This window comes from Prionailurus viverrinus, chromosome F1, assembly GCF_022837055.1.
Source record: "Prionailurus viverrinus isolate Anna chromosome F1, UM_Priviv_1.0, whole genome shotgun sequence".
Taxonomy (NCBI): Eukaryota; Metazoa; Chordata; class Mammalia; order Carnivora; family Felidae; genus Prionailurus; species Prionailurus viverrinus.
Window position 1 is genome coordinate 38,149,858 of NC_062577.1, and position 25,611 is coordinate 38,175,468.

General features: G+C 47.1%; 1 protein-coding gene and 1 pseudogene across 10 annotated transcripts in view; one reads left to right on the top strand and one right to left on the bottom strand.

Moving 5' to 3' along the window:
* NAV1 (neuron navigator 1) overlaps positions 1–25,611 on the top strand; it is a 247,903-nt gene that overhangs the window by 198,736 nt on the left and 23,556 nt on the right. For 5 of the 10 annotated variants that reach the window (XM_047839770.1, XM_047839774.1, XM_047839771.1 and 2 more), the window contains 10 exons: positions 14,655–14,793; positions 15,237–15,534; positions 16,638–17,331; positions 17,728–18,171; positions 18,764–18,805; positions 19,490–19,638; positions 21,483–21,653; positions 22,788–22,840; positions 23,619–23,642; positions 23,754–23,831. In XM_047839770.1, coding sequence (XP_047695726.1) covers positions 14,655–14,793; positions 15,237–15,534; positions 16,638–17,331; positions 17,728–18,171; positions 18,764–18,805; positions 19,490–19,638; positions 21,483–21,653; positions 22,788–22,840; positions 23,619–23,642; positions 23,754–23,831 — 2,092 coding nt within the window. The remainder of the gene's footprint in view (positions 1–14,654; positions 14,794–15,236; positions 15,535–16,637; positions 17,332–17,727; positions 18,172–18,763; positions 18,806–19,489; positions 19,639–21,482; positions 21,654–22,787; positions 22,841–23,618; positions 23,643–23,753; positions 23,832–25,611) is intronic. The other 5 variants (XM_047839772.1, XM_047839773.1, XM_047839776.1 and 2 more) reach the window with 3 other exon arrangements.
* Positions 8,991–9,515, bottom strand: LOC125155599 (ATP synthase F(0) complex subunit C2, mitochondrial-like; annotated as a pseudogene).

Sequence of the window (25,611 nt, forward strand, 5' to 3'; positions counted from 1 at the left end):
GAAAACTCAAACAAATTGTGGCCGGCCGACTCAGCATTCCTCACCCACAGTTGGTCCTAATTAAGGAGACTCCCGTTAAACAGCTCAACTTTCTGCTCTTTTTTTTTTGCTTTGCTCTGGCCCTGCCAGCTGACATGGCAGGGCTTTAAACCACACCTCGGAAACAGTCTCTCATGTCTTCCCCTTCGATTCTCACTTCTGTCTCTCGCCCGCCACCCTGCAATTACCCTTTCCCACATTAAGATCCCAATAAAACATATTGATACCTCTAATCCTGTTGCATCCATTTTGTTCCACAAAGTGCTATACAAGCTGTTTGCGAGGCTGAATAATCGTGTGTCGTGTCATTAGAGGAGCACGCACAGAACCTGATTGCATCATAAAAAGGTGGAGTTTCGCCAGGATTATTTTGCTGCCAAGTCAAAGCAATAATTCCTTCCACTTTGCTTGACTCCTTGATTTTCTCAGTCCATAGATTCCACTGAGCCTAGCTGACGGATTTGGGTATTTTAGTTCAGCTGTAATGGCCTGTGGTATTATGATCAAAAATTTAAATGAGTAAATCTCTGAATTGAAAACTTGTCTGGATCATGGAGGTGGTCAGTGTCCAAGGCAGCCTGCTGGGGGTATTGGTGTAACAATAAAGAATAAGCTAGTTTTCATCACTTAATTGTAATATTAGTCCGCCCAGGCTACTTCAACAAAATACCAAAGGCTCGGAGACTTAAGCGACAGAAACTTATTTTCTCACAGTTCTGAAGGCTAACATCACGAGGTTGAGATGACGTCAGGTTGGGTTTCTGGTGAGACCTCTCTCAAGCTTGTAGACCTTCTCTCAGCGTCTCTGCGTAACCTTTCCCTGTGCGCATGCACAGAAAGAGCTCTCCGGTGTCTCCTCCTCTGCTTATAAGAATACCAACCCTATCAGATTAGGTCTCCACTCTAATGACTTCATTTAACCTGAATTACCTCACTAAAGGCTCTATCTCCAAATGTAACCATTGGGAATTATGGCTTCAGTGTAAAGATTAGGTAGGGAGGACACAATTTGGTCTGTCTAGGCTTAAGAAACTCTTTTAACCTCGGAGCGAAGATTAAATGCCAGAATCAAGAAGGCAATGCTTGAAGCATGGTGCTCTGAGGCAAGACAATAATCTAAAGAAACTTTTTTTCCTAGGCCATAGACACCTGAGAATCCGAAAGTATGGTCCAAGGCCAGAAAAGTGCACATGTGCACAGAATTTTGTACACCACTGCAAGGGCATCCAATTTTCCAGACCAATGAAGGACTCCATGCTACCAGGCTAGCTCTCTCTAAAAGCATACTTGCTTTTAGGTGACACCTGTACAGATTCAGGCATAGGGTATGAAAGAAAAACATATGTCTTTATTTGGACTGAGTGGGGTTCTGCCTAGGACTGGGCCTGTGACCCTATCACCACCACTCAAAAACCTCAGGCCCTCTAGAAAAGGGGAGTGAGCTCAAGTGGACCTGCTGATCGTGGCTCCAACTTGAGCAAGAGTTGGGGTGAGCTAAAACTGGGGACAAGCAGAAGTTTTCTCACTTTTCTGTTATATAAGGCATCATCGGAAATAACACAAGTCCTTGCTCAGTGAGGACATTAGGATGATGTTTCATATTGTCGGTGGTATGGCGGCCCAGTGTTTATCTACGCTGTTCCCCCGTTAGATGCCACAGGGAACTTTGGCGGTCACTGTAGAAATTATGAGCCGAGTGACTTAAAAGAATAAGACCACAGGGGAAATCTGCGATTTCTGAATTTTACAGAATGGTCAAGGTACAGTAGGGCACTGGGGTCTAATTTCCTTGGCTTTTACTTCAGATCTCTAAGAAATGTCTTCAAAATTTGTGGTATTAACCATTATAAACTTCCCAGTTGCATCTGAGTAAAAATTCATCACCTAGATGTTGCCACAGATGCCCTAAAGTGATAGGCTTCAAAGTTGCCGGGACTATGTTCTCTGATTTTTCAGTGGTGCCAGTAATAGCATGTAAGCAAATCTGTAGTAATTCAGTTCGCACTTTGGGTCCCCAGCCCATAGCCATTCACAAAATTAGCCTCAGCATTTGAGAGACGAACAAAATTAACCAGGTAGTTCTGTGATTCAAACTGAAATTTAGGAAGTGTCTTCAACAAGTCACTGAAACCATTAGTTTTCTTATGCGCTAGGATCCTGGTGTGAGCTTGCTGCCAAAATATCAAGGAGGCCAAAGAAATTTTCCTAATTGTACGTCTCCTCCAATATCGTATCAGACTCTGGTTACCTTGTCCTTTAGGGTCCCTTCTTCTAGGTGATCTTTACTCTTGATTAAGACTTGGCAAAGTCTTAGCTTAAAAAATTTACATTGGCGTCTTCTCCACCCTACCCCCTCTTCCTCTGAATCTCTCACTCTGTGCAGTTCATCCTTTCCTCCCATTGCCTGGCTTTGTTGGCCAGATCAGGCTAGCTTGCTGTGGTTTCTGCCAAACCACAGACATGTAATGAAGCAGACACTGCACTCCCCCTTGCTCTTGGAGTGCTCTGAGGCCACATGGGGGTGGGGAGCAGGAGAGGTTACTTACTGACTTGGAGAACTTTGGCAGTACTTGAGTAGAATGTTGGTTTTTCTACATGGCCTTGATTCATTTGCAAAACTGAACATCACACAGTTGCCCAATTTCATTCTGACTCTTTCATTATCTTTTTTTTTTTTTTTAATCACTTATCCTCTTTAATCTCTTGAATGCTTTCTGAGGTCTGTGGCTGATAATTCGATGCACGCATCCAACAATTCTACCACATTTGGTGCCATCTTGGGAAGGATAAGCTGAAGTTTAACTGCACACCATAGCTTTCCCAGGTCACGGACCAACTGTGATCACTGCAGCAACTAATGAACTCCAGCTCTTCAAAGCTGACATTTCATTGACCAAAAGTTTCCTGTTTAGAACAGCGCTTTCCGATAGAAATATGATGTAAGTCACATATGTAATTTAAAATTTTCTAGTAGACACAGCTTAAAAAGTAAAACAGGTGTAATTAGTTACAATAACATTTTATTTAACCCAGTATATCTAAAATATTATTTCAGTATGCCATATAAAGTTATAGTAAGATACGATTTTTTTTCATACTAAGTATTTGGAATCTGGTATTAAATCTTGGTGGTCTTACCATACATCTCAATTTAGACTAGCCACGTTTCAAGTACTTAGTAGCCACATATGGCTAGTGACTACCATGTTACACAGATCTAGGAGATTATCACCTTGTTAACAAAGGAGAGCAAGTGAGTCCACTTGCTTCAGGGACCAGAGATGGAACATCACTAATTCTCTCATTAGGAACCCACATCTCCATGGCTGTCTGAGTGACCTTTAGGGCAGCCTGAGCTGGCTGTATAAAGCTGAGTGGCTCACCTCCAGGAATGGTCCTGAAGAAAGTATAAAAGACACATGAAGAATGGGATATCTTTGGAACTTTGACTTGAATTCAAAACATGATTCCTTGCTCAAATGCACCAGACAAGGTTGGGACAAGTTGTCATTTCTGTCATTTGACTCTGTTTCTTCCTATTGAGTTTTCCTTCTGTTAAGAGTATAGAATCCACTACCACACTTCTCTAGCAAACAAGGGCTAAAGCATAGGCCAGACATGAACATAACCATATTTGACATTGAACCATATAGAAATACCCGTGTGTAACCATTTTTTACCTACAAAACCGACAATTTCATATGGTTTAACCTATTGCATTTCATCCAAGAAGGTAAGAATGTTCTTGAGGGTGGAAGTCAGGAAATCTGTATCTAAACTCTAAGCTAGTTGCTGGTTTTGTTCCAAGGAAGTTATGGAAAATTTTAAGACTAGAGCGATATCAGGAATGTATTCTGGTCCATAGAAGTATATACGCTTTGAGGTCAACCTGGTCCCGTGCCAGCCCTAAAGTTAGCCTCCCCAGGAGGACAGATTAATTTTGAGTCTCTTTATGTATTTAATTCTATCTTGGACTGATCCTAGACCAAACCTTATCTACTCTTTTCCGTGTCCCCTTGAAGTACCAAGAGTAATTTGACTTTCAGGAACAGATGTCATGCAGTACCCTTGGCTGCACAGCCATCCAATGAGAGCATTGTCTAAAGTACTTACATTCTCAAAATATTCCTTTTGTTTTGATCCATAGTCATTGTAGCTCTTAGGGAACCTAGGGTCAGGGTTATCACATTTGCTAGCCCCCCACCCGTCTTGGCTGTAAGATTGCCACCAGACCTCAAATCTAATCTACACTTGGTCTTACCATCAGGTACTGTTTCCTATTTAAGTGCCTGACCAAGGCCGGTGTCCATCAACCCCAGCAAGTGAGACAATGTCAAGAATTGTGGCTATTTGTGACCTTTCCCCCTCCACCCCATTTGATGTTTGTCTGTTTCATAGAATCCAATCACCCTCGTTGGTACAGCGATAGGGACTGAAAAGCCTCCTAAGTCTAACTCTGGCTTCTTTCTGTGAGTAGTTTGGGGATTTAGCTCACAGAAGCTGGGTACACTGGTCAAACAGCTTCCTGCTGACTTAGAGCCTATTTCCAGTTTAGATGGTAAGCATAGCTCTTCTTTTCCTAGTTGGGAAAGCAGAGAGTCCTAGGTATCTCCTTGGGATATAATATTGGCTTCCAATTCCAAAAACTCTGCTTGGGAGTAAAGATAATCACCCCTAAATTCCATTTCTTATAACCAGCCTATTGCAACTATTTCTCTGCCTTCAGAGGAGAAAGTAAGGTTCTGTGTCCAGAGCTCTTATCCATTAAGTGGTAAATAATCAGAGAAATTTGGTTACTGACTCACCAGGCATATATATTCTGGATAAATGGAGAAACGATTCAGTATTCACGTCTGACTTTTAAGGACTAGAAGAGCTGCACTGGAGAAGCAGTAAGGATGTTTTCCTGTGTAGTCACAAGCTAGTCCACCCTTCCCACTAGCTAGCCCACACCCTTGGCCCTCTGGCTGCCTGCGGGCTCCCTTGGTTATTCAAGTTCTGTGGAATGGCTGGACCTAAAATATGGGGAGCAGACTGTGTGAGAGAAGCCTGGGAGGGGTGGCCAGTCCTAGCCAAGACCTACGTTAGTGTTGGTGCTTTTCCCAGAGGGGAGGAGTGTTCCCTGCCCTGTGCATTGCCATGTGTCTGCACCGACACAAACAGAGCAGTGTTCAGTTGAACTGGCCTCCTCACAGTCCTTCTTTTCATCTCCAGGGGAGATGGGGTGCCCCAGAGTGTCCCTAAGACTGTGGTATCAGTGCTAGGAAGTGGGCAAGGGAACAAAAAGGAATCTGTTGCCATTCTTACAGCTCTAGATGGAGGGTTTAATGGATTAGCACTCAACAGGCTGATTTATTGAAAGGAGTGGTATAGTCTCACGATAACAGTCAGTCCCACCCAAACAACAAGAATAAGCTAGATAAATAACAAATATAGCTTAGTAAACAAAAATTGTAATATCTAAGAATACAAAGTATTCTACATTAAACTAAATTCCAGAAAGGAACGAGCTCTTCCTAGGAAAGAAAGAAATGCACAGCTGCTTTCATTCTAGAGGCACAACAGCAGGAGGAGTAGACCTGCTCTAGGTGAAGAGAAGGACAAAGTAGCTCAGCTTCATACAAAACTTTTGAAGGCTACAGGCTGGCTGGCTATAAGGAAACTAAATCACAGAGCAAATATGTACCCACCCACCCCTAGTTCTTTCCCATGAGGACATTGCTTAGTACACACAGTGACAGCAAGTTAACAACTGAGGGCAGGGTAGAAAGATGAGAAAGACACCCCGTCCCTACTCAGTTACAGAGAGCATTCATGGAGTACCCAGCAGTAACATACTACACAGAAATCTGAGAGCAAGGCAGGAGGATAGAAAAAGACCCATTTAAAGCACAATGGCTTTTCACGGAGTGCATAGAAGCAGCCCACCAGGAGTAAAGAGCACTCCGCAGCCGCTCAAAAAGCCGGGCTGGGCGATACAGCATAGACAGAGATATCTGGAGTCTCACTATGATCAGATCCTAAGCCCTACTGAGATAGTCTTGACCTTATCCTCAAAACATTTGAAACCAGTGGTGAACTGACTTTAACCAAAGAGACAACAAAGTCCAGACCTAGCTCTGCTACAGATTAAACCGACTCAGCTCACAATCCTAGCAGCCTGACAGAGGAAGGGACGTGCCCTTTTCTAGGCATATGTATTGCCATTCTTTGTTCACATACAACATTTGACATATAATAAAAAGTTACAAGATTCATAAAGAAGCAGGAAAATATAACTGGCAGAAAAAATAGTCAATAGAAGCAGACCTATAGGTGGCCCAGATGTCGGAATTAATAGACAACACAGTAAAATGCTTTCTGTAAATATTTTTAAGGATCTAGTAGAAAAGGTGGATTCTATTCATGAGTAGATGGAGAATTTAAGCAGAGAACTGGAAGTTCTAAAAAAAAAAAAGTTCATAAATTCCCCCTGAAATAAGGATTACTTGGAAACAAGCTACTAACCATTCTTGGAGAATATGTAAGAAGCAGTTCCAAAATCATAACCCCTTCCCTGAGTTTATGCATTCCTACCTTCTCAGAAGCCAGGAATTTCAAGTCTGCAAGTGTGTACAAGCCCACTATGTACAGGATATTGTATGAGGCATACAAAGGTGAATGACACTCAATCCTATCCCTAGGGGAAATACAGTCTAGCGAACATAAAAGAGAACGAGATTTCTTCTGACAAGGAGCATCCTGGAAAGCCTCAGAAAACTTGGTGTTTGATCTGGGTGTTGAAGGAAGGTGAGATTCCAAAATGCAGAGCTAGGGAGAAACCCATGGGAGGTGGGTAGGGTTTATGTACATTGTTCTCAAGTCCCTGGAATCACGTCAGGACTCCAGGATCTTCAGCAGGGCACAGATCATTGGCTCAATGATGGTAAGACTGGCTCTCCATGCAGGCCTGTACTTCGGAAAAGAAATCAGGTGACACAACTGGTCACCTAGCAGGAATCCTAGAAAACATTAGAATTAGGAGCAGGATGAGACTAGGGAAAAGGAGATGAGCATTATGTTTATCTGTGTCCTAACATGGCAAAGTCATATTTTTGGATTTTGTTGGAAAATTAAATCACTCCTTTCTCTGAATCCTCTTATGTATGTTTGTCTGCACTTCAGATATGGTATTCATTTCATGTATACATCTTCCTCCACCCTTGGGTTGTTGAGCTCATTCTGATAGTCACTCATTTTAAATGCCCATGCAACTGAAGCTATCTTACAAATACCAGGACGTCAGTGGATGTTTGCCAAATTGAAATTTAATTTAACCCTAGGCAGAGCTTCTAGGATTTGAATTCAGGTACCCTGGCTACAACATCTGTGCTCTTAAACGCTATACTCTGTTATTGATGTCTCATGGATAATCTTGAACAGTGGGCCGTAGAATTTTGATTTTATTAAATCAGCAACAAGGAGCTAATGAAGGTTTGGTAAGTGCTATGCTTTTGGGTGATTAGGCTTCTGATTCTATTCAGTGTGTCTGGAAGGAAGGAGAATTTAGAGACAATGGGGTCAGTAAGGAGGCTTTCACAGTGGTTTGAGCGAGCGCGACATTAGCTCTAAACCATAGCAAAAGTAGGAGAATGTAAAGGAGAAGAAGATAGGTTTAAGAGGCAAGTGGTCACATGGTCAGTGGGACTTCTTGAGGAGGGAAGTGAAGAAAAAGGAGTTGTGGCCATATTGAAGCTTTTGATAAGGTGACAGAAAAAAAAAAAAACCTGATACTTTTCAGGGAAACAGGAAATGAGAAGTTTGAGATTTGGAGGGAAGGGAGGATTAAAGGATATGAGGCGATCAGTAAATGAGAAAATGAATATCCTGCTGAGAAAAATCTTTCATTTACTGCTATAACCTGTTCCAGTACTTTAGGAATATCCCTTGACAAGAGTCATTTTCATCATCTTGTTTATATTTGACTTAATCTCTCATATGTTTATTCTGACTTATTTCCTCTTTTGTTCCGAGGGTAGATGAAAATGGTAAATAAGGTGTTATTATTCCTCTAATAACCTCCCCAGAATGAAAACTTGTATACCATGTAAAGTAAATGGTGTAAATGTAGAAGACAGCATTTCTCTTTTATATCAGTTGCCTGTTGGTGATGGTTGTTTGGATTTATACATAGATTGGATCATAAACAGATATTAACTTCGCTGCATTGCTGCATTTCTAGTGTGGTTAGACCTAGACCTCTTTTCCCCACCTGAGATCTATGTGAGAAACGTTTAAAGAGAAATAGAAAGGAGATAGCAAAAGCCAGCTTCGACAGAGCAAAGAGAAATTATTTGTGCCAGACAACAGATGCAATAGCCCTCCCGGGCTCTAAGCCCTGCCTTCCTCTTTATTTATTGTTTTGGTGCCATTATTGTTTCTCCATGTTATCACCAGTGACCAGGCAGTTACTCTGTGGTAAATCTGGCTCGTTAGCTGATAGAGTCTGCAAACTCTTCTAAAGACTTTCTGTTCTCAGACGCTAGGCAGTCATGTTTCAGGGTGGACAGCGTCCATCCGGCCTCTTTTCTCCCAGGGTCTTGATTCTTCAAAAAAATCATCTAGATGGTTCCTTCCGGCTTTTCCTGATTTGGTGATGGAACTCTCCTCTCCTCACTGTACTTAAAGTCTACCCATCAGAACATGTAATTCAAGAGAGCAAACTCTGTTAAGTGTCATTTAGGGGCGTTTTGCTGCTGGTAGCATATTTCACAACTACCACAAGAGTAAAATGATAATACAGGGTTTGGGGTTTCTTTTTTTTTTCCTTTTCTTACTAATACATCATTTATTTGTTTTCCCTCTGTCAAACCCTGAGCCAACCCCAGGCTGCCTGGGGAGATATCAGAAAAGGAACATACAGGGCAGATAAGATATGGGAGAAAAACCTATGGAAAATGGAGATGGCTCCTTCACATGGCAAAGAGGATGAGAAAGGCCGCCATCAGGCCAAAGAGCCCCTTGGCCTCCCAGAGGGCAAAGCCCAGAATGGCGTAAGAGAAGAGCTTCGGCTTCAGGGAGGGGTTCAATGATGAGGCTCCCAAACACAGTCCCAATTCCAGCCTCAGAGCCAGCCACCCCTACCAAGGCAGCCCCAGCCCCAATGAACTTGGCTGCTGTGTCAATGTCCCTTGAAATGGTGCTGGGTCGGAAGCTGCGGCTGGGAATAAGTGAGGTCAGGGGACGTGGGGCTGCCAAGCTGCTGAGGCTCTCTATGTCAGTGTCTCCTGTGGTTTTAGCACCACCGCCGACAGTGATCCACTCAACAGCCAAGAGGTGCTCCTGCCCAAGAAGGGGGCGGAGGCAAACTTTGCTCAGGCGTACGTTTTCAGGGGATGAAGGGCTATGGAAGGAGAGCTGCTCCCAGTTCAAAGAAGACAGAGAGGGGCAGTGAGGGGGGTTCTTTTTTCCTTAAGTCTTAACACCAAAAGCACCATAAACAGGGAAAAGAAGAGATAATAGCCACAAAATTTGGGGAAGCTGGAAATGAGAAAGGCAAGTGTGAATGGATTTATCCGACTTAAAGCTGAGTCCTGAGCCAGTGATCGGAAAAGCTGCACAGCGATTGTGTTTGCACCCCAGAACCCTCAAAAAGCTTGGTAGTTGGTGAACATCAGGTACCTTTAGTGGGGGAAGCGATGAAACTAAAAACAGGAGGATTGGTTTAAAACTTATATAAGAAACACTTAGACTCTGAGATCCTCTCCTCTGCTACTTCCAGAAAGGCCCTTCCCCGCCAGGCAGGAGTTTGGAAGATTCATCTCTAGGGAACCTGACCAGCCTGAGAGAAGAAACTTACATGAACAAGTCCAATCACATCTCCCTGTACAGAAAGCATAACTGACGAGTCCTATCTATGTGCACAAAGCTTCCAAATAATTGTTTTAATTTTTTTTTAAGTTTATTTATTTATTTTGAGAATGAGAGAGCACAAGCGGGGAGGAGCAGAGAGAAAGAGAGAATCCCAAGCAGGCTCCACGTCATCAGCATAGAACCTGATGTGAGGCTCAAACTCCGGAACTGTAAAATCATGACCTGAGCAGGGATCGAGAGTCGGAGGCTTAACCGACTGTACCACCCAGTTGCCCCAATTTTTTTAATTAAAAAAAATGTTTATTTATTTTGAAAGAGAGCACATGTACGTGCGTGTGAGCAGGGAAGGGGCAGAGAGAGAATCCCAAGCAGGCTCCCGTGCTGTCAGCGTGAAGGCCATTTGGGGGGGCGGGGGGGGGGGGAGGGTTCAATCCCACGAACCATGAGATCATGACCTGAGCCAAAATCAAGAGTCAGACACTTAACTGACTGAGTCACCCAGGTGCCCCCCCCCCACCAAATTATTAATGAGTGTTCCATTCTTACCTATGAGCAAACAACCAAGGATCATCAGACAACTAAGAAGGGTCTGTAACCTGAAAGTCTCACCACTACAGACAGAAAGAAGCTACTTGGAACCAGACACTATACAAAGAGATTATAAACCTGCCCCTCTGAATAAATTGGTGAATGAATATCTTCGAGAGTTAAGAGAAGAGATTGCATCCTTGAAAGAAGGAATGATGTACTATTTTTAAAGTACTCTTAAAATTTTAAATATGATAGCAGAAAGGAACATTTTAATGGAGGAAACTGAACATAAAATTGAGGCTGCTGCCCCAAAAGTAGAGTTAAAAAATAAATATATATAGTGCTGGAAAAGAAGAAAGAAAATCAAAGAGTATCATCTGAATAATAGATATTGTAGAAGAGAGAACTAAAAAAATGGAGAGGAGAAAGTCATCAAAGAAATAATTCACGCGGGGCGCCTGGGTGGCTCAGTCGGTTAAGCGTCCAACTTCGGCTCAGGTCATGATCTCACAGCTTGTGAGTTTGAGCCCCGCATAGGGCTCTGTGCTGACAGCTCAGAGCCTGGAGCCTCTTCAGATTCTGTGTCTTTCTCTCTCTCTCTGCCCCTCCCCCGTCTCTCTCTGTCTCTCAAAAATAAATAGAAACATTAAAAAAAATTTAAGAAATAATTCATGAAAATTTCTGGATTATAAGGGCCCAGTAAGGTATCTAACTCAATGGATAAAAATCAGCCCACACCAAGGGATGTCATTAATGATATTTTAGAACACCGGGGAAGATGCTAAGCTTTCTAGAAAGAAATAGGTCACATATTAAGGACAAGGAATCAGAATGGCAACAATAGAGGCCAGACAATGGAGCAGTGCCTTTAAATCCTTAGAGATTACTTTCAGTTTAGAATTCTATGGCTAGCCAAAATTTCACATGTAAAAATAGAATAAAGATACTTTATACTGTGTCAGATCTTACCAAATTTGCTTCCCAAGCATCTATTGAAACCTACTAGAAGAGATATTTCGTTAAAACAAGAAGGTAAACCAACTAGAGAAAGACTGACGTTCTAGCTTAAGAGCCTGGTAAAGAGAGCACTTGCGTGGCTCAGTCAGCTAAGCCACCTACTTCGGCTCAGGTCATAATCTCCAGGTTCTTGAGTTCAAGCCCCGTGTCAGGCTCTGTGCTGATAGCTCAGAGCTTGGAGCTTACTTTGGATTCTGTGTCTCCTTCTCTCTCTGCCCTTCCCCCATTCGTGCTTGGTCTCTCTCTCTCAAAGATAAACATTTAAAAAAAGCAATAAAAAAATTTTTTTAAAAGAGCCTGGTAAAGAGAACCAGGATGATGAATTGTGGTCCCATAATGTCAGCTATTCAGCAGATCCAGAAAGCAAGCGGCTAGAAGACAGAAGCATAGGGATATTCTTTTTTTTTTTTTTCAATGTTTATTTATTTTGAGAGGGAGGGAGAGAGAGACCATGAGCAGGAGAGGGGCAGAGAGAGAGAGAGAATCCCAAGCAGGCTCCACACCGTTAGCGCAGAGCCCGATGTGGGGCTCGATCCCATGAACTCTGAGATCGTGACCTGAGCCAAAGTTGGACGCTTAACCACCCAAGCGCCCCGCATAGGGATATTCTTTAATTTTTTTTTAACATTTATTTATTATTGAAAGAGACACAGAGCATGAGCAGGGGAGGGGCCGAGAGATGGAGAGACACAGAATCTGAAGTAGGCTCCAGGCTCTGAGCTGTCAGCACAGAGCCCAACGCGGGACTCAAACTCACAAACTGCAAGATCACGACCCGAGCCGAAGTCAGATGCTCAGCCGACTGAGCCACCCAGGCGCCCCCGCGTAGGGATATTCTTGAAGGAAGCACAAGAGACTGTTAACAGTGGTTGCTTTAAAAGTAAAAGTGAGGGCTACCTGGATGGCAGTTGGTTAAGCATCCAACTTGATTTCGACTCAGGTCATAATCTCACGGCTTGAGATTTAAGCCCTGCGTCCAGCTCTGTGCTGACATCACGGAGCCTGCTTGGGATTCTCCCTCTCTCTCTGCCCCTCCCCTCAAAATAAATAAATAAACTTAAAGGAAAGGTCTGTGAATTGGGAGGAATGGGCAAGGAGGACTTGAACCCTCTCTGAGAAGATACACTCCCCGTCTTTATTTTTAGTATTAAGGCTTTCCATAAATGTAGGGCAAAGGAAGGGTTTCTTTTAGACTGGTGGACCACAGCAGCCCTAGTCTTTTTGCAAGAGCCCTTCCGTAAGAATTTTCTCCACTCCAAGACCTTCATTACCAATAATTAATTTCAGACGGAAGGTTCAGTACTCCAGGCTTCCTCTGTCTTTGACCCAGGAGAACGGGCAGTGAATAGTTTGTTTGTTTGCTTGCCAGAGATCTTATCTTGACCCAGAAGAGCTGATAGGATCAGAAAGCCAGAACTGATCTTTCCTCCCCAGTATTCTTTCTCTACAAAATGGGGGCTATGATATCTTAGCCCAAGACAAACGTGGGATTAATATATGTCATGAGTGGAGAAAAGAAGAGGTTGCTTGTTTTAATAATGGCTATATTTCATAGCAAGAAAATTGAAATCACTCTGTAGTGTGTTCTAATCCCCATTCGTTCTTTGCTCTTTCTCAACGTATTTGGATTAATCAGTACAGAGCAACCAAGCCAAATGTCCAAACCACCCACTTTCCTATTCCCAGCAAATAAATTAGAGGGAGGCCAGCTGAAATCTGGGCCAAGAACTTAGCTGACTTGTACGTCTGACTTTTGTTCCATGATCTGAAACTCAAACTAAAGCAAAAAGGAAAAATTTTCCAGATACCAGCCTCTTAGTCCTTCACACACGCAAAACTGATAAACCTGTGAACACAGATGCAACGATTTGGAGAATGATCCCTACAGGCACAAACAGATGCTTTCCTACTGCAGTCTTCCTGAAGTCCATGTTCAGCTTTGGGCTCTAAAACTTGAGTGAAGTCAGAGGGACTTTTTAGGATCCAGAAGGAAGTGGTGAAAGGCTTAGAAAACAGGACCTTTGAAGAAAGGTCGTAGGAGACAAATTTTGAACTCAGAAAATAACGTGTGATCAAGAAGAAGCTTGCGGGGCGTGGAGGGGGCTCCCTGGCCGGGTCAGTCGGCTGAGCTCCCGACTCTTGGTTTCAGCTCAGGCCACGATCTCACAGTTTTGTGAGTTTTGAGTCTTGCATGGGGCTCTGTGCTGGCAGCGCGGAGCCTGCCTGGGATTCTCTCTCTGCCCTTCCCCTGCTCACGCTGTCTCTGTCTCTCTCGAAATAAATAAATAAACTTAAAAAAAAAAAAAAAAAAAAAGCTTGGGAATAGCAAATAAGGAGAGAACAAAAGGAAGTTGGTAACAATGGTAGAGGACCCTATTTAGTTTACAGGGTAAGAATTAACTTTCTAACTGCAAAAGTTGTTAAACGCAGAAATGAACAGCTAAGGGAATGTTGTAGAATCCAAGTTCCAAAGAGATGAAGAAGCCTGTATTAGTTTCACTTAGTGTATGGACTGGGGTTCTTTATGGAAAGACATGGCAGATATGCAGATGTTCAACCACGGTCTCTCCCAGCTACCACAAATCTGATGTTCTGAGCAATTGCCAGAAAGATGAAACCGTTCGGCACAAATTTGGTGCTTCTGCTTGGCCACAGCACCTTAAGTGCGGCTCATTTATCAGCAGAGAGGTACATGCTGCTTAGAAGCAAAACCTGATCCTAGGATCCAGAAACCGTATAAGCAGAGGAGCAGTGAGAAATGATAGGTCTAAGGGGTCCTGAAAAAGATAAATCTTTTTCTGGCCCTTGTTACCAGGTATGGAAACATTTAGAAAAGAGAGGGAAAATACTTGGAGAATACGTCCAGAAATGAACAAAGATATGGTTGTTATGAGATTGGAAGACGTCGACAGGGAGAGGAAATTGGTTTGTATAATTAGATTGATCTAAGAATTACCTTGTCGTCACAGTATACTTTTCTGTTAAGGAGATGTAACGTCTTCTTTGGCCAGATAAAGACAGAGTGATTTCCTTTTATAAAAGAACATCGCCAAAGTATACTTCAAGTTACTGGCAAACCCAGGACTAACCTTCAAGCTTTCTCCTCTTGGCCAGTCTATATACTGGAATAGAGCCATTTCTCCCATCAATATGAAAAGTTTATTTCTTGCCTTGGCTTCTGTTTTAACTGCTAACCTTTATCTCCTGTCCCGCAGCTGGGATGAGAGCAGCTCCATCAGCAGTGGGCTCAGTGATGCCTCGGACAACCTCAGCTCAGAAGAGTTCAATGCCAGCTCCTCCCTCAACTCCCTCCCAACTACTCCCACTGCTTCTCGCAGGAACTCTACAATAGTGGTACGTGAGCTTACAAACACCTGGGCCACTATGTCGAGATGAACCACAGGGCAGACGGCAATGCCTGGGTACACGTTCGCACATACACTCGCCCACCCCGTGGGATCTCTTCCCGTGTGCCTTTGGCCAAGTCCTTTTAGAGCTGGCCAAAGGAAACCTGAGGCTACCAAGCAGTCTTAGCTGTGGTCCTAGTAACACCTGTATTAGTGGCCACGCCTACTTGGAGTGATACATCTCTGTTCCAACCAGAGAAGAAAAAGAAGCCCTGAAACACACAGGATGTCCTTTCTCTGGCACACGAGAGGTAGAGGTCGAAACCCTGGGTTGCCAACACCGTGGAATGAGCAGGGCCACCCAGCAACCAAAATAAATCCCGTCAGCCTCCTTGTTTCCATCCCCAAGACCCTCATGTCTCACTCTGCTTTTTCTGTTCTCCTCTTCAGCTCCGCACAGACTCAGAGAAGCGCTCACTGGCGGAAAGCGGGCTGAGCTGGTTTAGTGAATCAGAGGAGAAGGCCCCCAAAAAACTGGAGTACGACAGTGGTAGCCTGAAGATGGAACCTGGGACTTCTAAGTGGCGGAGAGAGCGGCCCGAAAGCTGTGATGATTCATCCAAGGTTGGAGAACCGAAAAAGCCTGTCAGCCTGGGACACCCTGGTTCCCTGAAGAAGGGCAAGACCCCACCGGTGGCTGTCACTTCCCCCATCACTCACACAGCCCAGAGTGCCCTCAAAGTCGCAGGTGAGCCTGGAATAAAGGAAGGGACGAGGGCAAAGTCCTCTTTCTTTGGCTGCTCCTCTTCTTAAGGTCATTAACCCACAGGATGGTAGCAAACATCTACAGAGTGCTTTAACAACAGTCCTGTGAGGTAGGGAAGACAGGTATTACTATTTCCATTTTATGAATATAGAAATAAAAACAAAAAGGGGTTAAGTGGCAGAGCCAAAACCATACAGCTAATAAGAGGGAGAGGCAGGAGTATGTTATGTTCAGAGACTAGTTTGACCTGCCTTTAGATACTTCCCATTGGTTGTCTTTCTTTCCTCTCCCAAGACATTTGGCTGGCGTACTTCTTCACAAGGTACTCGCTTGGCCTCCCCGTGAGGTCCCAAGAAAACAAAAAATCAGAATTGCATTGCTCCCAAAGTTGGCCCCTTGGGTAACTTTTCACCTTAAGCGACATTTCCTTCCAGTCTCTACTTACCAGGAGGTGTGGCCATAATCTCGGCTGTTTGTAGCCCCTCCTTTTTGTCCTTCCTTGGCCAGTTGTTAGATGCACTTCTTTATTAACCTTTGTGGTTGCCTCTGCCATTTTCACCAAAGTGGAATATCCTACTGTAATGGGAGTGGGTCGTTTGGTTTTTTTTTTTAAGTTTTATTTATTTTGAGAGAGAGAGCACACACACACTCGTGTGAGCAAGCTGGGGAGGGGTAGAGAGAAAGGGAGAAAGAGAAAACCAAGCAGTCTCCACGCTGTCAGCACAGAGCCCAACACGGGGCTTGATCCCATGAACTGGGAGATCACGACCTGAGCCCAAATCAAGAGTCACACGCTTAATTGATTGAGCCACCCAGGCGCCCCTGCTGTATTTTCTAGAAGCAGAAAATAACAAAAAGCAAAACAAACAAATAAAAAAAACCCTGAGGCCGCTCCTACCCAGTCTCCTTCTTCTGGCGAGAAATTTCATCAGCCTACATGGTACCTGCTTACCAGTCTCTAAAATTCTATAGTACCTTGGCAATGTGTCCTTTTCCCATGGAGGGCAAGAAAGGGATTTGCCGGGACATTGCCAAGCTATGGGCCAGTTTCAGCCACTCTTACCTCATTTCCCGCCCTCTTACAGGCAAACCGGAAGGCAAAGCTACGGACAAGGGTAAACTTGCAGTGAAGAACACCGGGCTACAGCGCTCCTCCTCTGACGCCGGCCGGGATCGCCTGAGTGATGCTAAGAAGCCTCCCTCGGGCATTGCTCGCCCCTCCACTTCGGGATCTTTTGGCTACAAGAAGCCTCCTCCTGCCACAGGCACAGCCACTGTCATGCAGACCGGGGGTTCGGCCACTCTCAGCAAAATCCAGAAGTCCTCAGGCATCCCTGTCAAGCCGGTGAATGGACGCAAGACCAGCCTAGATGTGTCCAACAGCGCAGAGCCCGGATTCCTGGCTCCTGGCGCCCGTTCCAACATCCAGTACCGAAGCCTGCCCCGGCCAGCCAAGTCCAGTTCCATGAGCGTGACCGGTGGGCGGGGCGGACCTCGCCCTGTTAGCAGCAGCATTGACCCCAGCCTTCTTAGCACCAAGCAGGGGGGCCTTACACCCTCCAGACTGAAGGAGCCTTCCAAGGTGGCCAGTGGGCGGACCACTCCAGCCCCTGTCAATCAGACCGATAGGGAAAAGGAGAAAGCCAAAGCCAAGGCGGTGGCCTTGGACTCAGACAACATCTCCCTGAAGAGCATTGGCTCCCCAGAGAGTACTCCGAAGAACCAAGCCAGCCACCCCCCAGCCACCAAGTTGGCAGAACTGCCACCAACCCCTCTCAGGTACCCGAACTGGGCAGCTTCTTCCTCGTCCCTCTGCTCTTTCTTTGACACATGCCTGTACTCCTTAGACCAAGTGAGGCCTGGCCTACCTACCCACTGTCGCCTCTGGACCTTTGCCTGGCTCTTTCCCCTCCACTCCCCTGTAGGCCAAGTTCCTTCTCCCTCTTCAAAACTCACCTCGTTTATCCTATTCCCTGACCAACCCTTAACCTGTCTTCAGCACTCGGACGAGTGGGTTTTCTGGGTTTCCTTACACGTATCTTTGTATGTAAACCCATCCGTGTGTAAATCCACCTGTGTCTCCCACGTGCATGTGCTGTCCCCCTCATGAAGACCGCCTCTTGCTTCTGTCACTCTGTTATTCTGAAAACTTTATTTAATTTGCGCTTCCCTCAGGGCCACGGCTAAGAGCTTTGTCAAGCCACCCTCCCTAGCCAACCTAGACAAGGTCAACTCCAACAGTCTGGATCTGCCATCGTCGAGTGAGGCCCACGCTTCAAAGGTCCCAGATCTGCATCCTACAAGCTCAGCGACCGGGAGCCCTCTCCCTTCTTGCTTCACCCCTAGTCCAGCACCCATTCTCAATATTAACTCAGCCAGCTTCTCCCAGGGCCTGGAGCTAATGAGTGGTTTCAGTGTCCCCAAAGAGACCCGCATGTACCCCAAACTCTCAGGCCTGCACAGGAGCATGGAGTCCCTCCAGATGCCAATGAGCCTGCCCAGTGCCTTCCCCAGCAGTACCCCTGTTCCCACCCCCCCGGCCCCCCCTGCTGCACCCCCAGAGGAAGAGACGGAAGAGCTGACCTGGAGTGGAAGCCCCAGAACTGGGCAATTGGACAGGTAGGTGGAGAGAGAGACACAACAGAACCTATGGCTCTGGCTCATTTCGCCATTAGTAACACCGTCCTGTATTTGATTGCCGTCCTGTATTTGATTGATTTTTCACGTACAGTAAGTAATTTCGTGTGCTTCACAACACCTCCAGGAGATACGTGGGAGTTTCAAATTACTGTGCTGATAAATTATTATTATTATCACTATGATAATTGTACACTGGGGACACTAGTGCACAGACATTAAGTGGCTTTTCCAAGATTTCACAAGTAGTTTAACCTGTCATCCAAAGCTTTTGCTTTTTGGGCCAGACTGATGTCTATTATATCACACCTTAATGTGACCTTTTAGGTAGCTAACCACATCCTGATTCCTGAGCAGACAAAAACACTTCGTATTTCAAGTGAATTTCTCAAGTTGTAAGCACAGAGGAAGACTGCAACTGTCTTATTTTGTTTATAGAGATAAAGGGGTTTGCAGTTTGATGTCCTGTGTTAGGTGTTGCATCCTGTAAACCTGTGGTCCCAAACTCTAGTTTCTAAGATGGACCCACATGCCTCTCTCTCTCTCTCTCTCTCTCTCTCTCTTTTCTGCACAGCAATCAGCGGGATCGGAACACTCTTCCCAAGAAAGGGCTCAGGTAACCCTTAAATGTGTTTTTCCTTCCCTCTATCTGCGGATCCTGGTCTTTGGGAAAAACTGTAACTTGACCCGTCCTAAGTCCTGGTCATGAATTTAGTGTCCCTTTTAGCCGAGTTCTTTGTATGCGGTGCCTGTGCGAATGCCTCCTCGAGCCCTACCCAAGCTTAGTATTATGTGTGAGTCAACTTTATAGCCAGAGTTCTTTTTTGGTGACAGAGAGGAAGCAGGTTGGCACATGGGAATCCTACCTACCCTTACCTGTCCCGGCCTGTGCTGTCCCCAGTCCTGACTAAACTTCCTCTCTGTAATTTTCCTCCCTCAAAGTAAACCAGTGGGAGGACAGGCCGCCTCTGGGGTCACTGAGATGGGGAAGAGCAGGACACCCCTGTCCTCCACCAATTCTGCAGCCCTGAGTTCTTCAGCTAGGTGACTCCTGCTCTGTGGAAGCCCACGTATGGAGTCGTAAAGCTCTGTCCTGAGCTCCCGGGAAGAGGCTGTCACGCCCCCTCCATCATTTCAGTCCCCACCTCAGGATGTCACCTCGTCTGTTGCTCCCTCACTCCTTAGGCAGTTCTGTCTGCTCCCCCTTTCCCTTGTCCTGTGTCCAGAACCTCCATACCAGCCAAACCTCTGATATCACTTTGTGGTTGCCTGGGCTGAGTTCTTCTGCTCCGTCCTACAGGTACCAGCTTCAGTCCCAGGAGGACACCAAGGAGAGGCGACACTCCCATACCATTGGTGGGCTGCCCGAAGCCGACGACCAGTCAGAGCTGCCTTCCCCCCCTGCACTCTCCATGTCCTTGAGTGCAAAGGGCCAGCTTACCAACATAGGTCAGTGTTTCCGGTCACTCACTGTGGCATGGGATGAAGCAGGGGTCACCCTGCAGTGTGAGGCAAGGCAGCTGGACTTTAGGGTTCGTCTCGTATTTAACTCCCACCGCACTGGGTGGCTTCGTGGTGCCTCAGTTTATCCGTCCAAAATCAGATTGAAGGCAAAGTGCTCCAAGATCCTTAAACTGAAAAGTTGCCCCCGGGCACAAGCTGTAAGGGTCCTTGTAGCATCAGAGAGTCTGAATGATGGCGTGGAAAAGCCACAGACCGAGGCCCGGAGATCAAACTAGTGCAAGAAGCAGGCAGTCGTTGCCAGAAAGGAGCTGCCACACTCGGGGCTGCGATACTAAAATGCTGGGCTGGTGGAGAAGAAGGAAGGGACAGTTGTTGATTGCAAGCGATGGAATCTGCCTCCAGACTCAGAAAAGCGCAGGCTCCCCGGCTGCTGTGGCTGATCCAGGACCATCCTAGCCCTGAAGGCAGAGCTGGTGGAGACACGTCCTGGCTACACCCTTTCTAAAGCCTAAGGAGAAAGGAAAGCTAGGAAAGAAGGAAGAGACTGCTGATTCAGAGGCAGGGAGGCAAAGAAGCTTCAGGTGGAGGCCTGGCCACGGCACAGGAGCTCACCAGCCCTGGCTCTGGGAAGCAGCATGCCGTGATTGGCTCAGTGGGAACCCCTTTAGAACGAGCCCAGGACAGGCTTGTCGTTTGCCGTGTCTTTCTAAGTCCACCTCCTGTCTCAGCTGAGTGAAGGAAAGCAGTAAGGGAAAATGAGGACCTGGAACATGCCTGTGGGATGGCTGCGGGCAATTTGAGGAAAAACTAGGAATTAAGATCATTTTGCCTACAGGAGGGAATGATTCCTAAGGCAGGGTCATCTGGTTACCGAAGGGCCATTAAATGGAGGACGGGGCCAGCTTGTTCTCCATCTCCACTGAGGACCAAAGAAGAGGAAATGCATTAGTGCTGCAGGATGAAGGGGCTGGGCTAAACCGTGATCGCCTTACGTATTCGAGAGGGCCGAGAGAGGTGCGAAATCTTCCGCACAGGTCTTTATGGAGAGACTAGACATCCACCTGCCTGTGTGGAGGCAAAAGAGTAGCCAAGGGGAGGTGCATGTGGGAGTGAACCCTGGGAGGCTGTAACCCCAACACGGGAGGGACAGAGGGGAGCAGGTCCTGCAATCGGCAGGGATTCAGCGGAGCCCAGCTTCAAAGCAGATTCTAGGAGACTTACCTGAGCTCCATCCATCTGACCTTCCAGCCGGATGCTGGGCAGAGAGGGCTGTGTTTCTCGCTGCATCAGAACCGGCCAGTGGCCTGGGACGACGCGGCTTGTGGGGAGAGTCTCGCTCCCTCCCATAATGCCGAGCCCATCGGAGCCCATGGCCTGGCCCCCTTCTCTAGCTGCCTCTTTGTCATCATTCAGATCTGAGTCTTGGCCCGAATTCTTAGTCCTCCCAAGCTGCCAGGTGTATTTTACGGAACCACGACATCCCATTTTCATCGGCACTTTCAAGTGATGTGAAGGTTTCAGAAAAGCGACAGTTCCCGGGCAGGGCTGAGGGAAGGTCTTTAAAATAGGAAACGCTGTTCTCCCTTTTTTCCCGACAGCAGGGTCCTTCTCCGTTAGGGCTCGATCTCCCCAGGAGAGACCCCACCCCTAACCCCCAGCTGCCTGCACACTCCCACTGCCCCACCTCGCCCTTCCTCTCCTGCCCTCTCACCATTTGCCTCCCATGCTCCTGGTGCTCCATTTCCCAAGGGACCCAGAGAGCTGATGACCCTGCCTCTTCTCCTGCCCTCCCCCTCCCTCCCCTGTCCCCCTCCCCTCTGTCCTTCCAGTGAGTCCCACTGCGGCCACCACGCCAAGAATCACCCGCTCCAACAGCATCCCCACCCACGAGGCGGCCTTCGAGCTGTACAGCGGCTCCCAAATGGGGAGCACCCTGTCCCTGGCCGAGAGACCCAAGGGGATGATTCGGTCAGGATCCTTCCGAGACCCCACGGACGACGGTGAGACTTCATGCCAGCGCGGTTCACGCTCATTCCGGCTCTGCTGGGCCCCCTCACCTGCCACCACCTCCACTACCACCACCACACACACGTACATGATTCACAGAACATCGAGTTCGGGCCATTTCAGTTCTTTCTTCCCATCCCTTTGAAGGGTCTGGGGGCCCGGAAACCTTGGGTGGCACCGTCTGGCGCTGGGGCTTCGGGATGGAGCATTTGCCATTGGGGCTGGGGGCGGGAAATGGAGCGTGGAAGGGTTACATGGTACCCCTCGGAGCGCTCGGAAAACTGCAGCTCCTACCCTCCTCGTTCCCCCAGTGGTCTTTCCTCCCCCACAGTCTCTCAGAGTATGTGACAAGATCAAGGGGCATAATGGTAGCTCTTAAATCCCGAGGAAGAACTCGGCATCTCATTCCTCTTTCAAGAATGTTCCACGGGGCGCCTGGGTGGCTCAGTCGGTTGAGCATCCGACTCTTCATCTCAGCTCAGGTCTTGATCTCAGGGTCGTGAGTTCAAGCCCCGCGTTGGGCTCTGCGCTGGGCGGGCGTGAAGTCTACTTAAAAAAAAAAAAAAAGTTCCAAAGTTTAGCTTCAAGGAGGGCCCTGTGGTTGTTTGTGACGATCTGGGTGTGCATGGTCAGAGCCTGGAAGATGGGGCTTTACCAGAGAGCAGACTTCCGGTTGTTATTTGCAGGACGCTCAGCCTGGAGGCATCCTTGCAGAAGCTGCTGTAGTTGTGTCAGTAGGGCTATTGAATCATCAGAACGAGTATTTTACACTTCGGTACGGTTTTCATCTGAACGGTCCGGTCCCCAGAGCTGAGAAGATAAGATGACGCCTATCCACGAATATCTCCTTTCCCTCTCCCTGAACCCTCGTGCCCCTCGGAGCAGGTTGAGCAAGGGCCCGCCATCCCCAGGCTGCCAGAAAAATGTAGCCCGAGGGAGGAGGCTAGCTCTGCTCAGGACCTTGCCTCCTCAGCAAACACCTGCTTGCTCTGGGCTGTTGTCATAACCAACCTGTTTGCTCCAGATGCCCTCCAGAGTCAGAATCCAAACTCCTGCCTTAGGGCTCTGCCCTGAAACCCCCTATCCCTGGAGCCCTCTGTTAACTCTGTGTTCTGCTTCTCTTTCAGTTCACGGCTCAGTGCTGTCCCTGGCCTCCAGTGCCTCCTCCACTTACTCCTCAGTAAGAGCGTTACTTCTCTTCCTCCCTCGTCCCCTGTCTCCTACCATTGCTCTGCTCCCTAGGACCTGTGTTGGGTGGGTAACTAGTCGAGGGGGGGGCGGCGGGGGGGGGCAGGGCACTGCTACCTATTCATTATGCCTTATGGATCTGGGGTAGGTCGGGGGAGGCGCCTGGAGCTCGGAGCGCTTGGTTGTGCATCGGTTCCTCAGTGGTCTCTATGGCCTCACCACCAATTCCTGAGCAACTCTGGTGCCTTTTGTTCCCCTCCTTTGAAAAATCGATAATCCCCTTATGATAGAGCCCATTCTGTGCCAGGGTTAAGTGAGAAGCATCCGTGGCAAGGTGGGAGGGGGAGGTTTATAGGACTCCAGGATCCTCACAGCATACAGAATTTACCAGATGTTTACTGTGGGGGATTGGGCACACTGCATTTTGCTGTGAGGTGTAACTCGGGCTTTACGTTTATTTTGCCCCTAATTCTTCACTCCTTCAAGTTAGTGGCAGTAGCCTTCAGATCAACCTGAGTTTCATTTCCTAGCCTTCTTGGCAATGACAAGTTGGCTAGAGATGAGCTCCAGAGAAATCTTTTATGTGAACCCAAGTATAGGGTCTCAGCTCACCTCATGAGGGGCCAGGGCCAAGAAACGGAGTTTCAGCCTCTTCGTACCTCTGAGTCACGCTTCTTCAAGTTCTCTGCCCTGCCACTGGGGCCTGGCTTCTTCACCTCCATAGTAACCACTTCCTTCTCTCTTTCTCTCCTTCTGTGCTCCTTCTTCAGGCTGAAGAAAGGATGCAATCTGAGGTAGGGTGCAAAGCCTTTGTCTCGGCTTGTTAACACCTCTGCACCCCATTTTGCTTCCAGATCTCCGACTTCTTCTGCCACCATAAGTTTGTATTTCTCTCCCTTTCACAGCAAATCCGGAAGCTTCGTAGGGAACTGGAATCGTCCCAGGAAAAAGTGGCCACCCTGACGTCTCAACTCTCTGCCAATGTGAGTGCCATAAAGTAGGGGAAGACCCAGGCAGTTATTTTGGCTGTAAGTCAGATGAGTTCAGCCAAAGGAGGGGAATTCTCTCATAAGGTATCCCCTGGGCTTAGATTCCAAGGGAGTGGGTCCCGTTCATAGCTGTACAACAGAGGATTTGGTGACTGGCCTTCCCTTTCTCAGAGTCTCAATTTTTATAAAGAACTGTTTTTGCCCCCACTGTAATTAATAGGTATGGATATGTTCGTGCCCAGTGGTCTTTGAACTCCCTAGAGAGAGAAAGGATTATCAGTGGTTCTGCATGGAGGTGGGAACAACCTTGCCATTGGCCATGGACAGAAATAGTTATGTATTATAGAACCCTTGGTACTCTTTTGCTGCTGCCCTGGGGTATGTTCGTGTTTTTGTTCACACCGCATAACCGGGCGGGCACAGAACTGGCTGTTAGCATTCTGTCTGGTGAGCATGGCACCACTTAGAAACACAGTTCTCGTTCTAGTCCAGCTGCTACACTCGCAACTGCCTTTCCTTAGCAGTCTCCTTGGGCCGGTGGCACAAATGACCTGAGCTCTAGGTTGGGAGCCAGGATTCTTTGTCTCTGCCCTCAGCGTGCCCTCAGTCCATCCAAGAAGAATGAGTTTCTTTCTTTCTTGAGGCCTTGGTTTTTCTACCCTGTGAGATGGGGGGAAATGAAGCCACCTCCTCTCCCTAGGCTGTGGTAGTTTCTCCCCTGTGACCAAGTTGCAAACAGAGAACATAAGAGCCATTTTCCCCCAAAGCTGTAAACAACAGCTGAGCCGGATTTGCAGGAGCCTTCCAAGTGTTCACACAAAAGTAACCATGTCTGCAATTTCCGCAGTAGTTTCTGGGGTTTTTTCTTGTCCCTTCCTCTCTGGGGAACCCAGCTGTCAGGCCTGAGGACTTCCTTGGGATCAGGTAGAAGACTCTCTACCAAGATTTTGCATGTTTCCATCCCGTTTCAGCAGCCGTTCCCTCACCACGCTCATTATTCTCTTTATCCTCTTTTCCCAAACCTTCAGCTAATAAGTTGTACCCTCGCTAGTTTGTTTGAAGCCCATATCAAGCACCGTTTTCCACTCTTGGGGACCCATAAGAATTACAATTCAAGCAAGAACCATTGCTTCCTTCCCATATGCCCCACCCACCATGGCCAGTGGCCTGGGTCACGTCCTGCACACCCCAGGAAATTCACATCTGGGAGATGCTGGGGGAAGAGGCGCCAGGGAGGCAGAGAACATTAGTGTGTCTGATTCATTTACACTGAATCTGTCAGCCATCATGCTGTCAAGGCTGGGTGAAAGCCAAGAAAATGAATTTAGGAGGTGATTTTTCTTCGAACAGGAAGTTCCCTTTGGCTAAGAGAGAACAAATAGCCAGACGTGACGGGTTCGGAATTTGAGAGGCAGATTTCTGTTGAGGGTCGGAATCCCGTCCTCAAGCAGGAGACAGTGATGCCAGGACTCTGCAGGATCCCTTGATTCCTGATTGAGCTTTTGTTGTGTTCCATGTAACTTCCCAGCGGCCCACGCTGAGGACACACCCTAGACAGGGAAGGGCTGCAAGGCATTTCTACTTCTCCCAAGTGCCCGCCTCTCTCTGGCACCACTGCTTACCCTTCAGGTCTTATAGGCACCCTGGTGAGGTTGAGGGTTAGGGAAGGTCCAGAGGAGGGAGAAGTTGTATAGGAGACGAGAGGAAAGCCCATCCAGAGCAAAGGGCCCAATGCGCGAAGACAGCACACAGGAAGCTGACAGTTCCTGGGGTT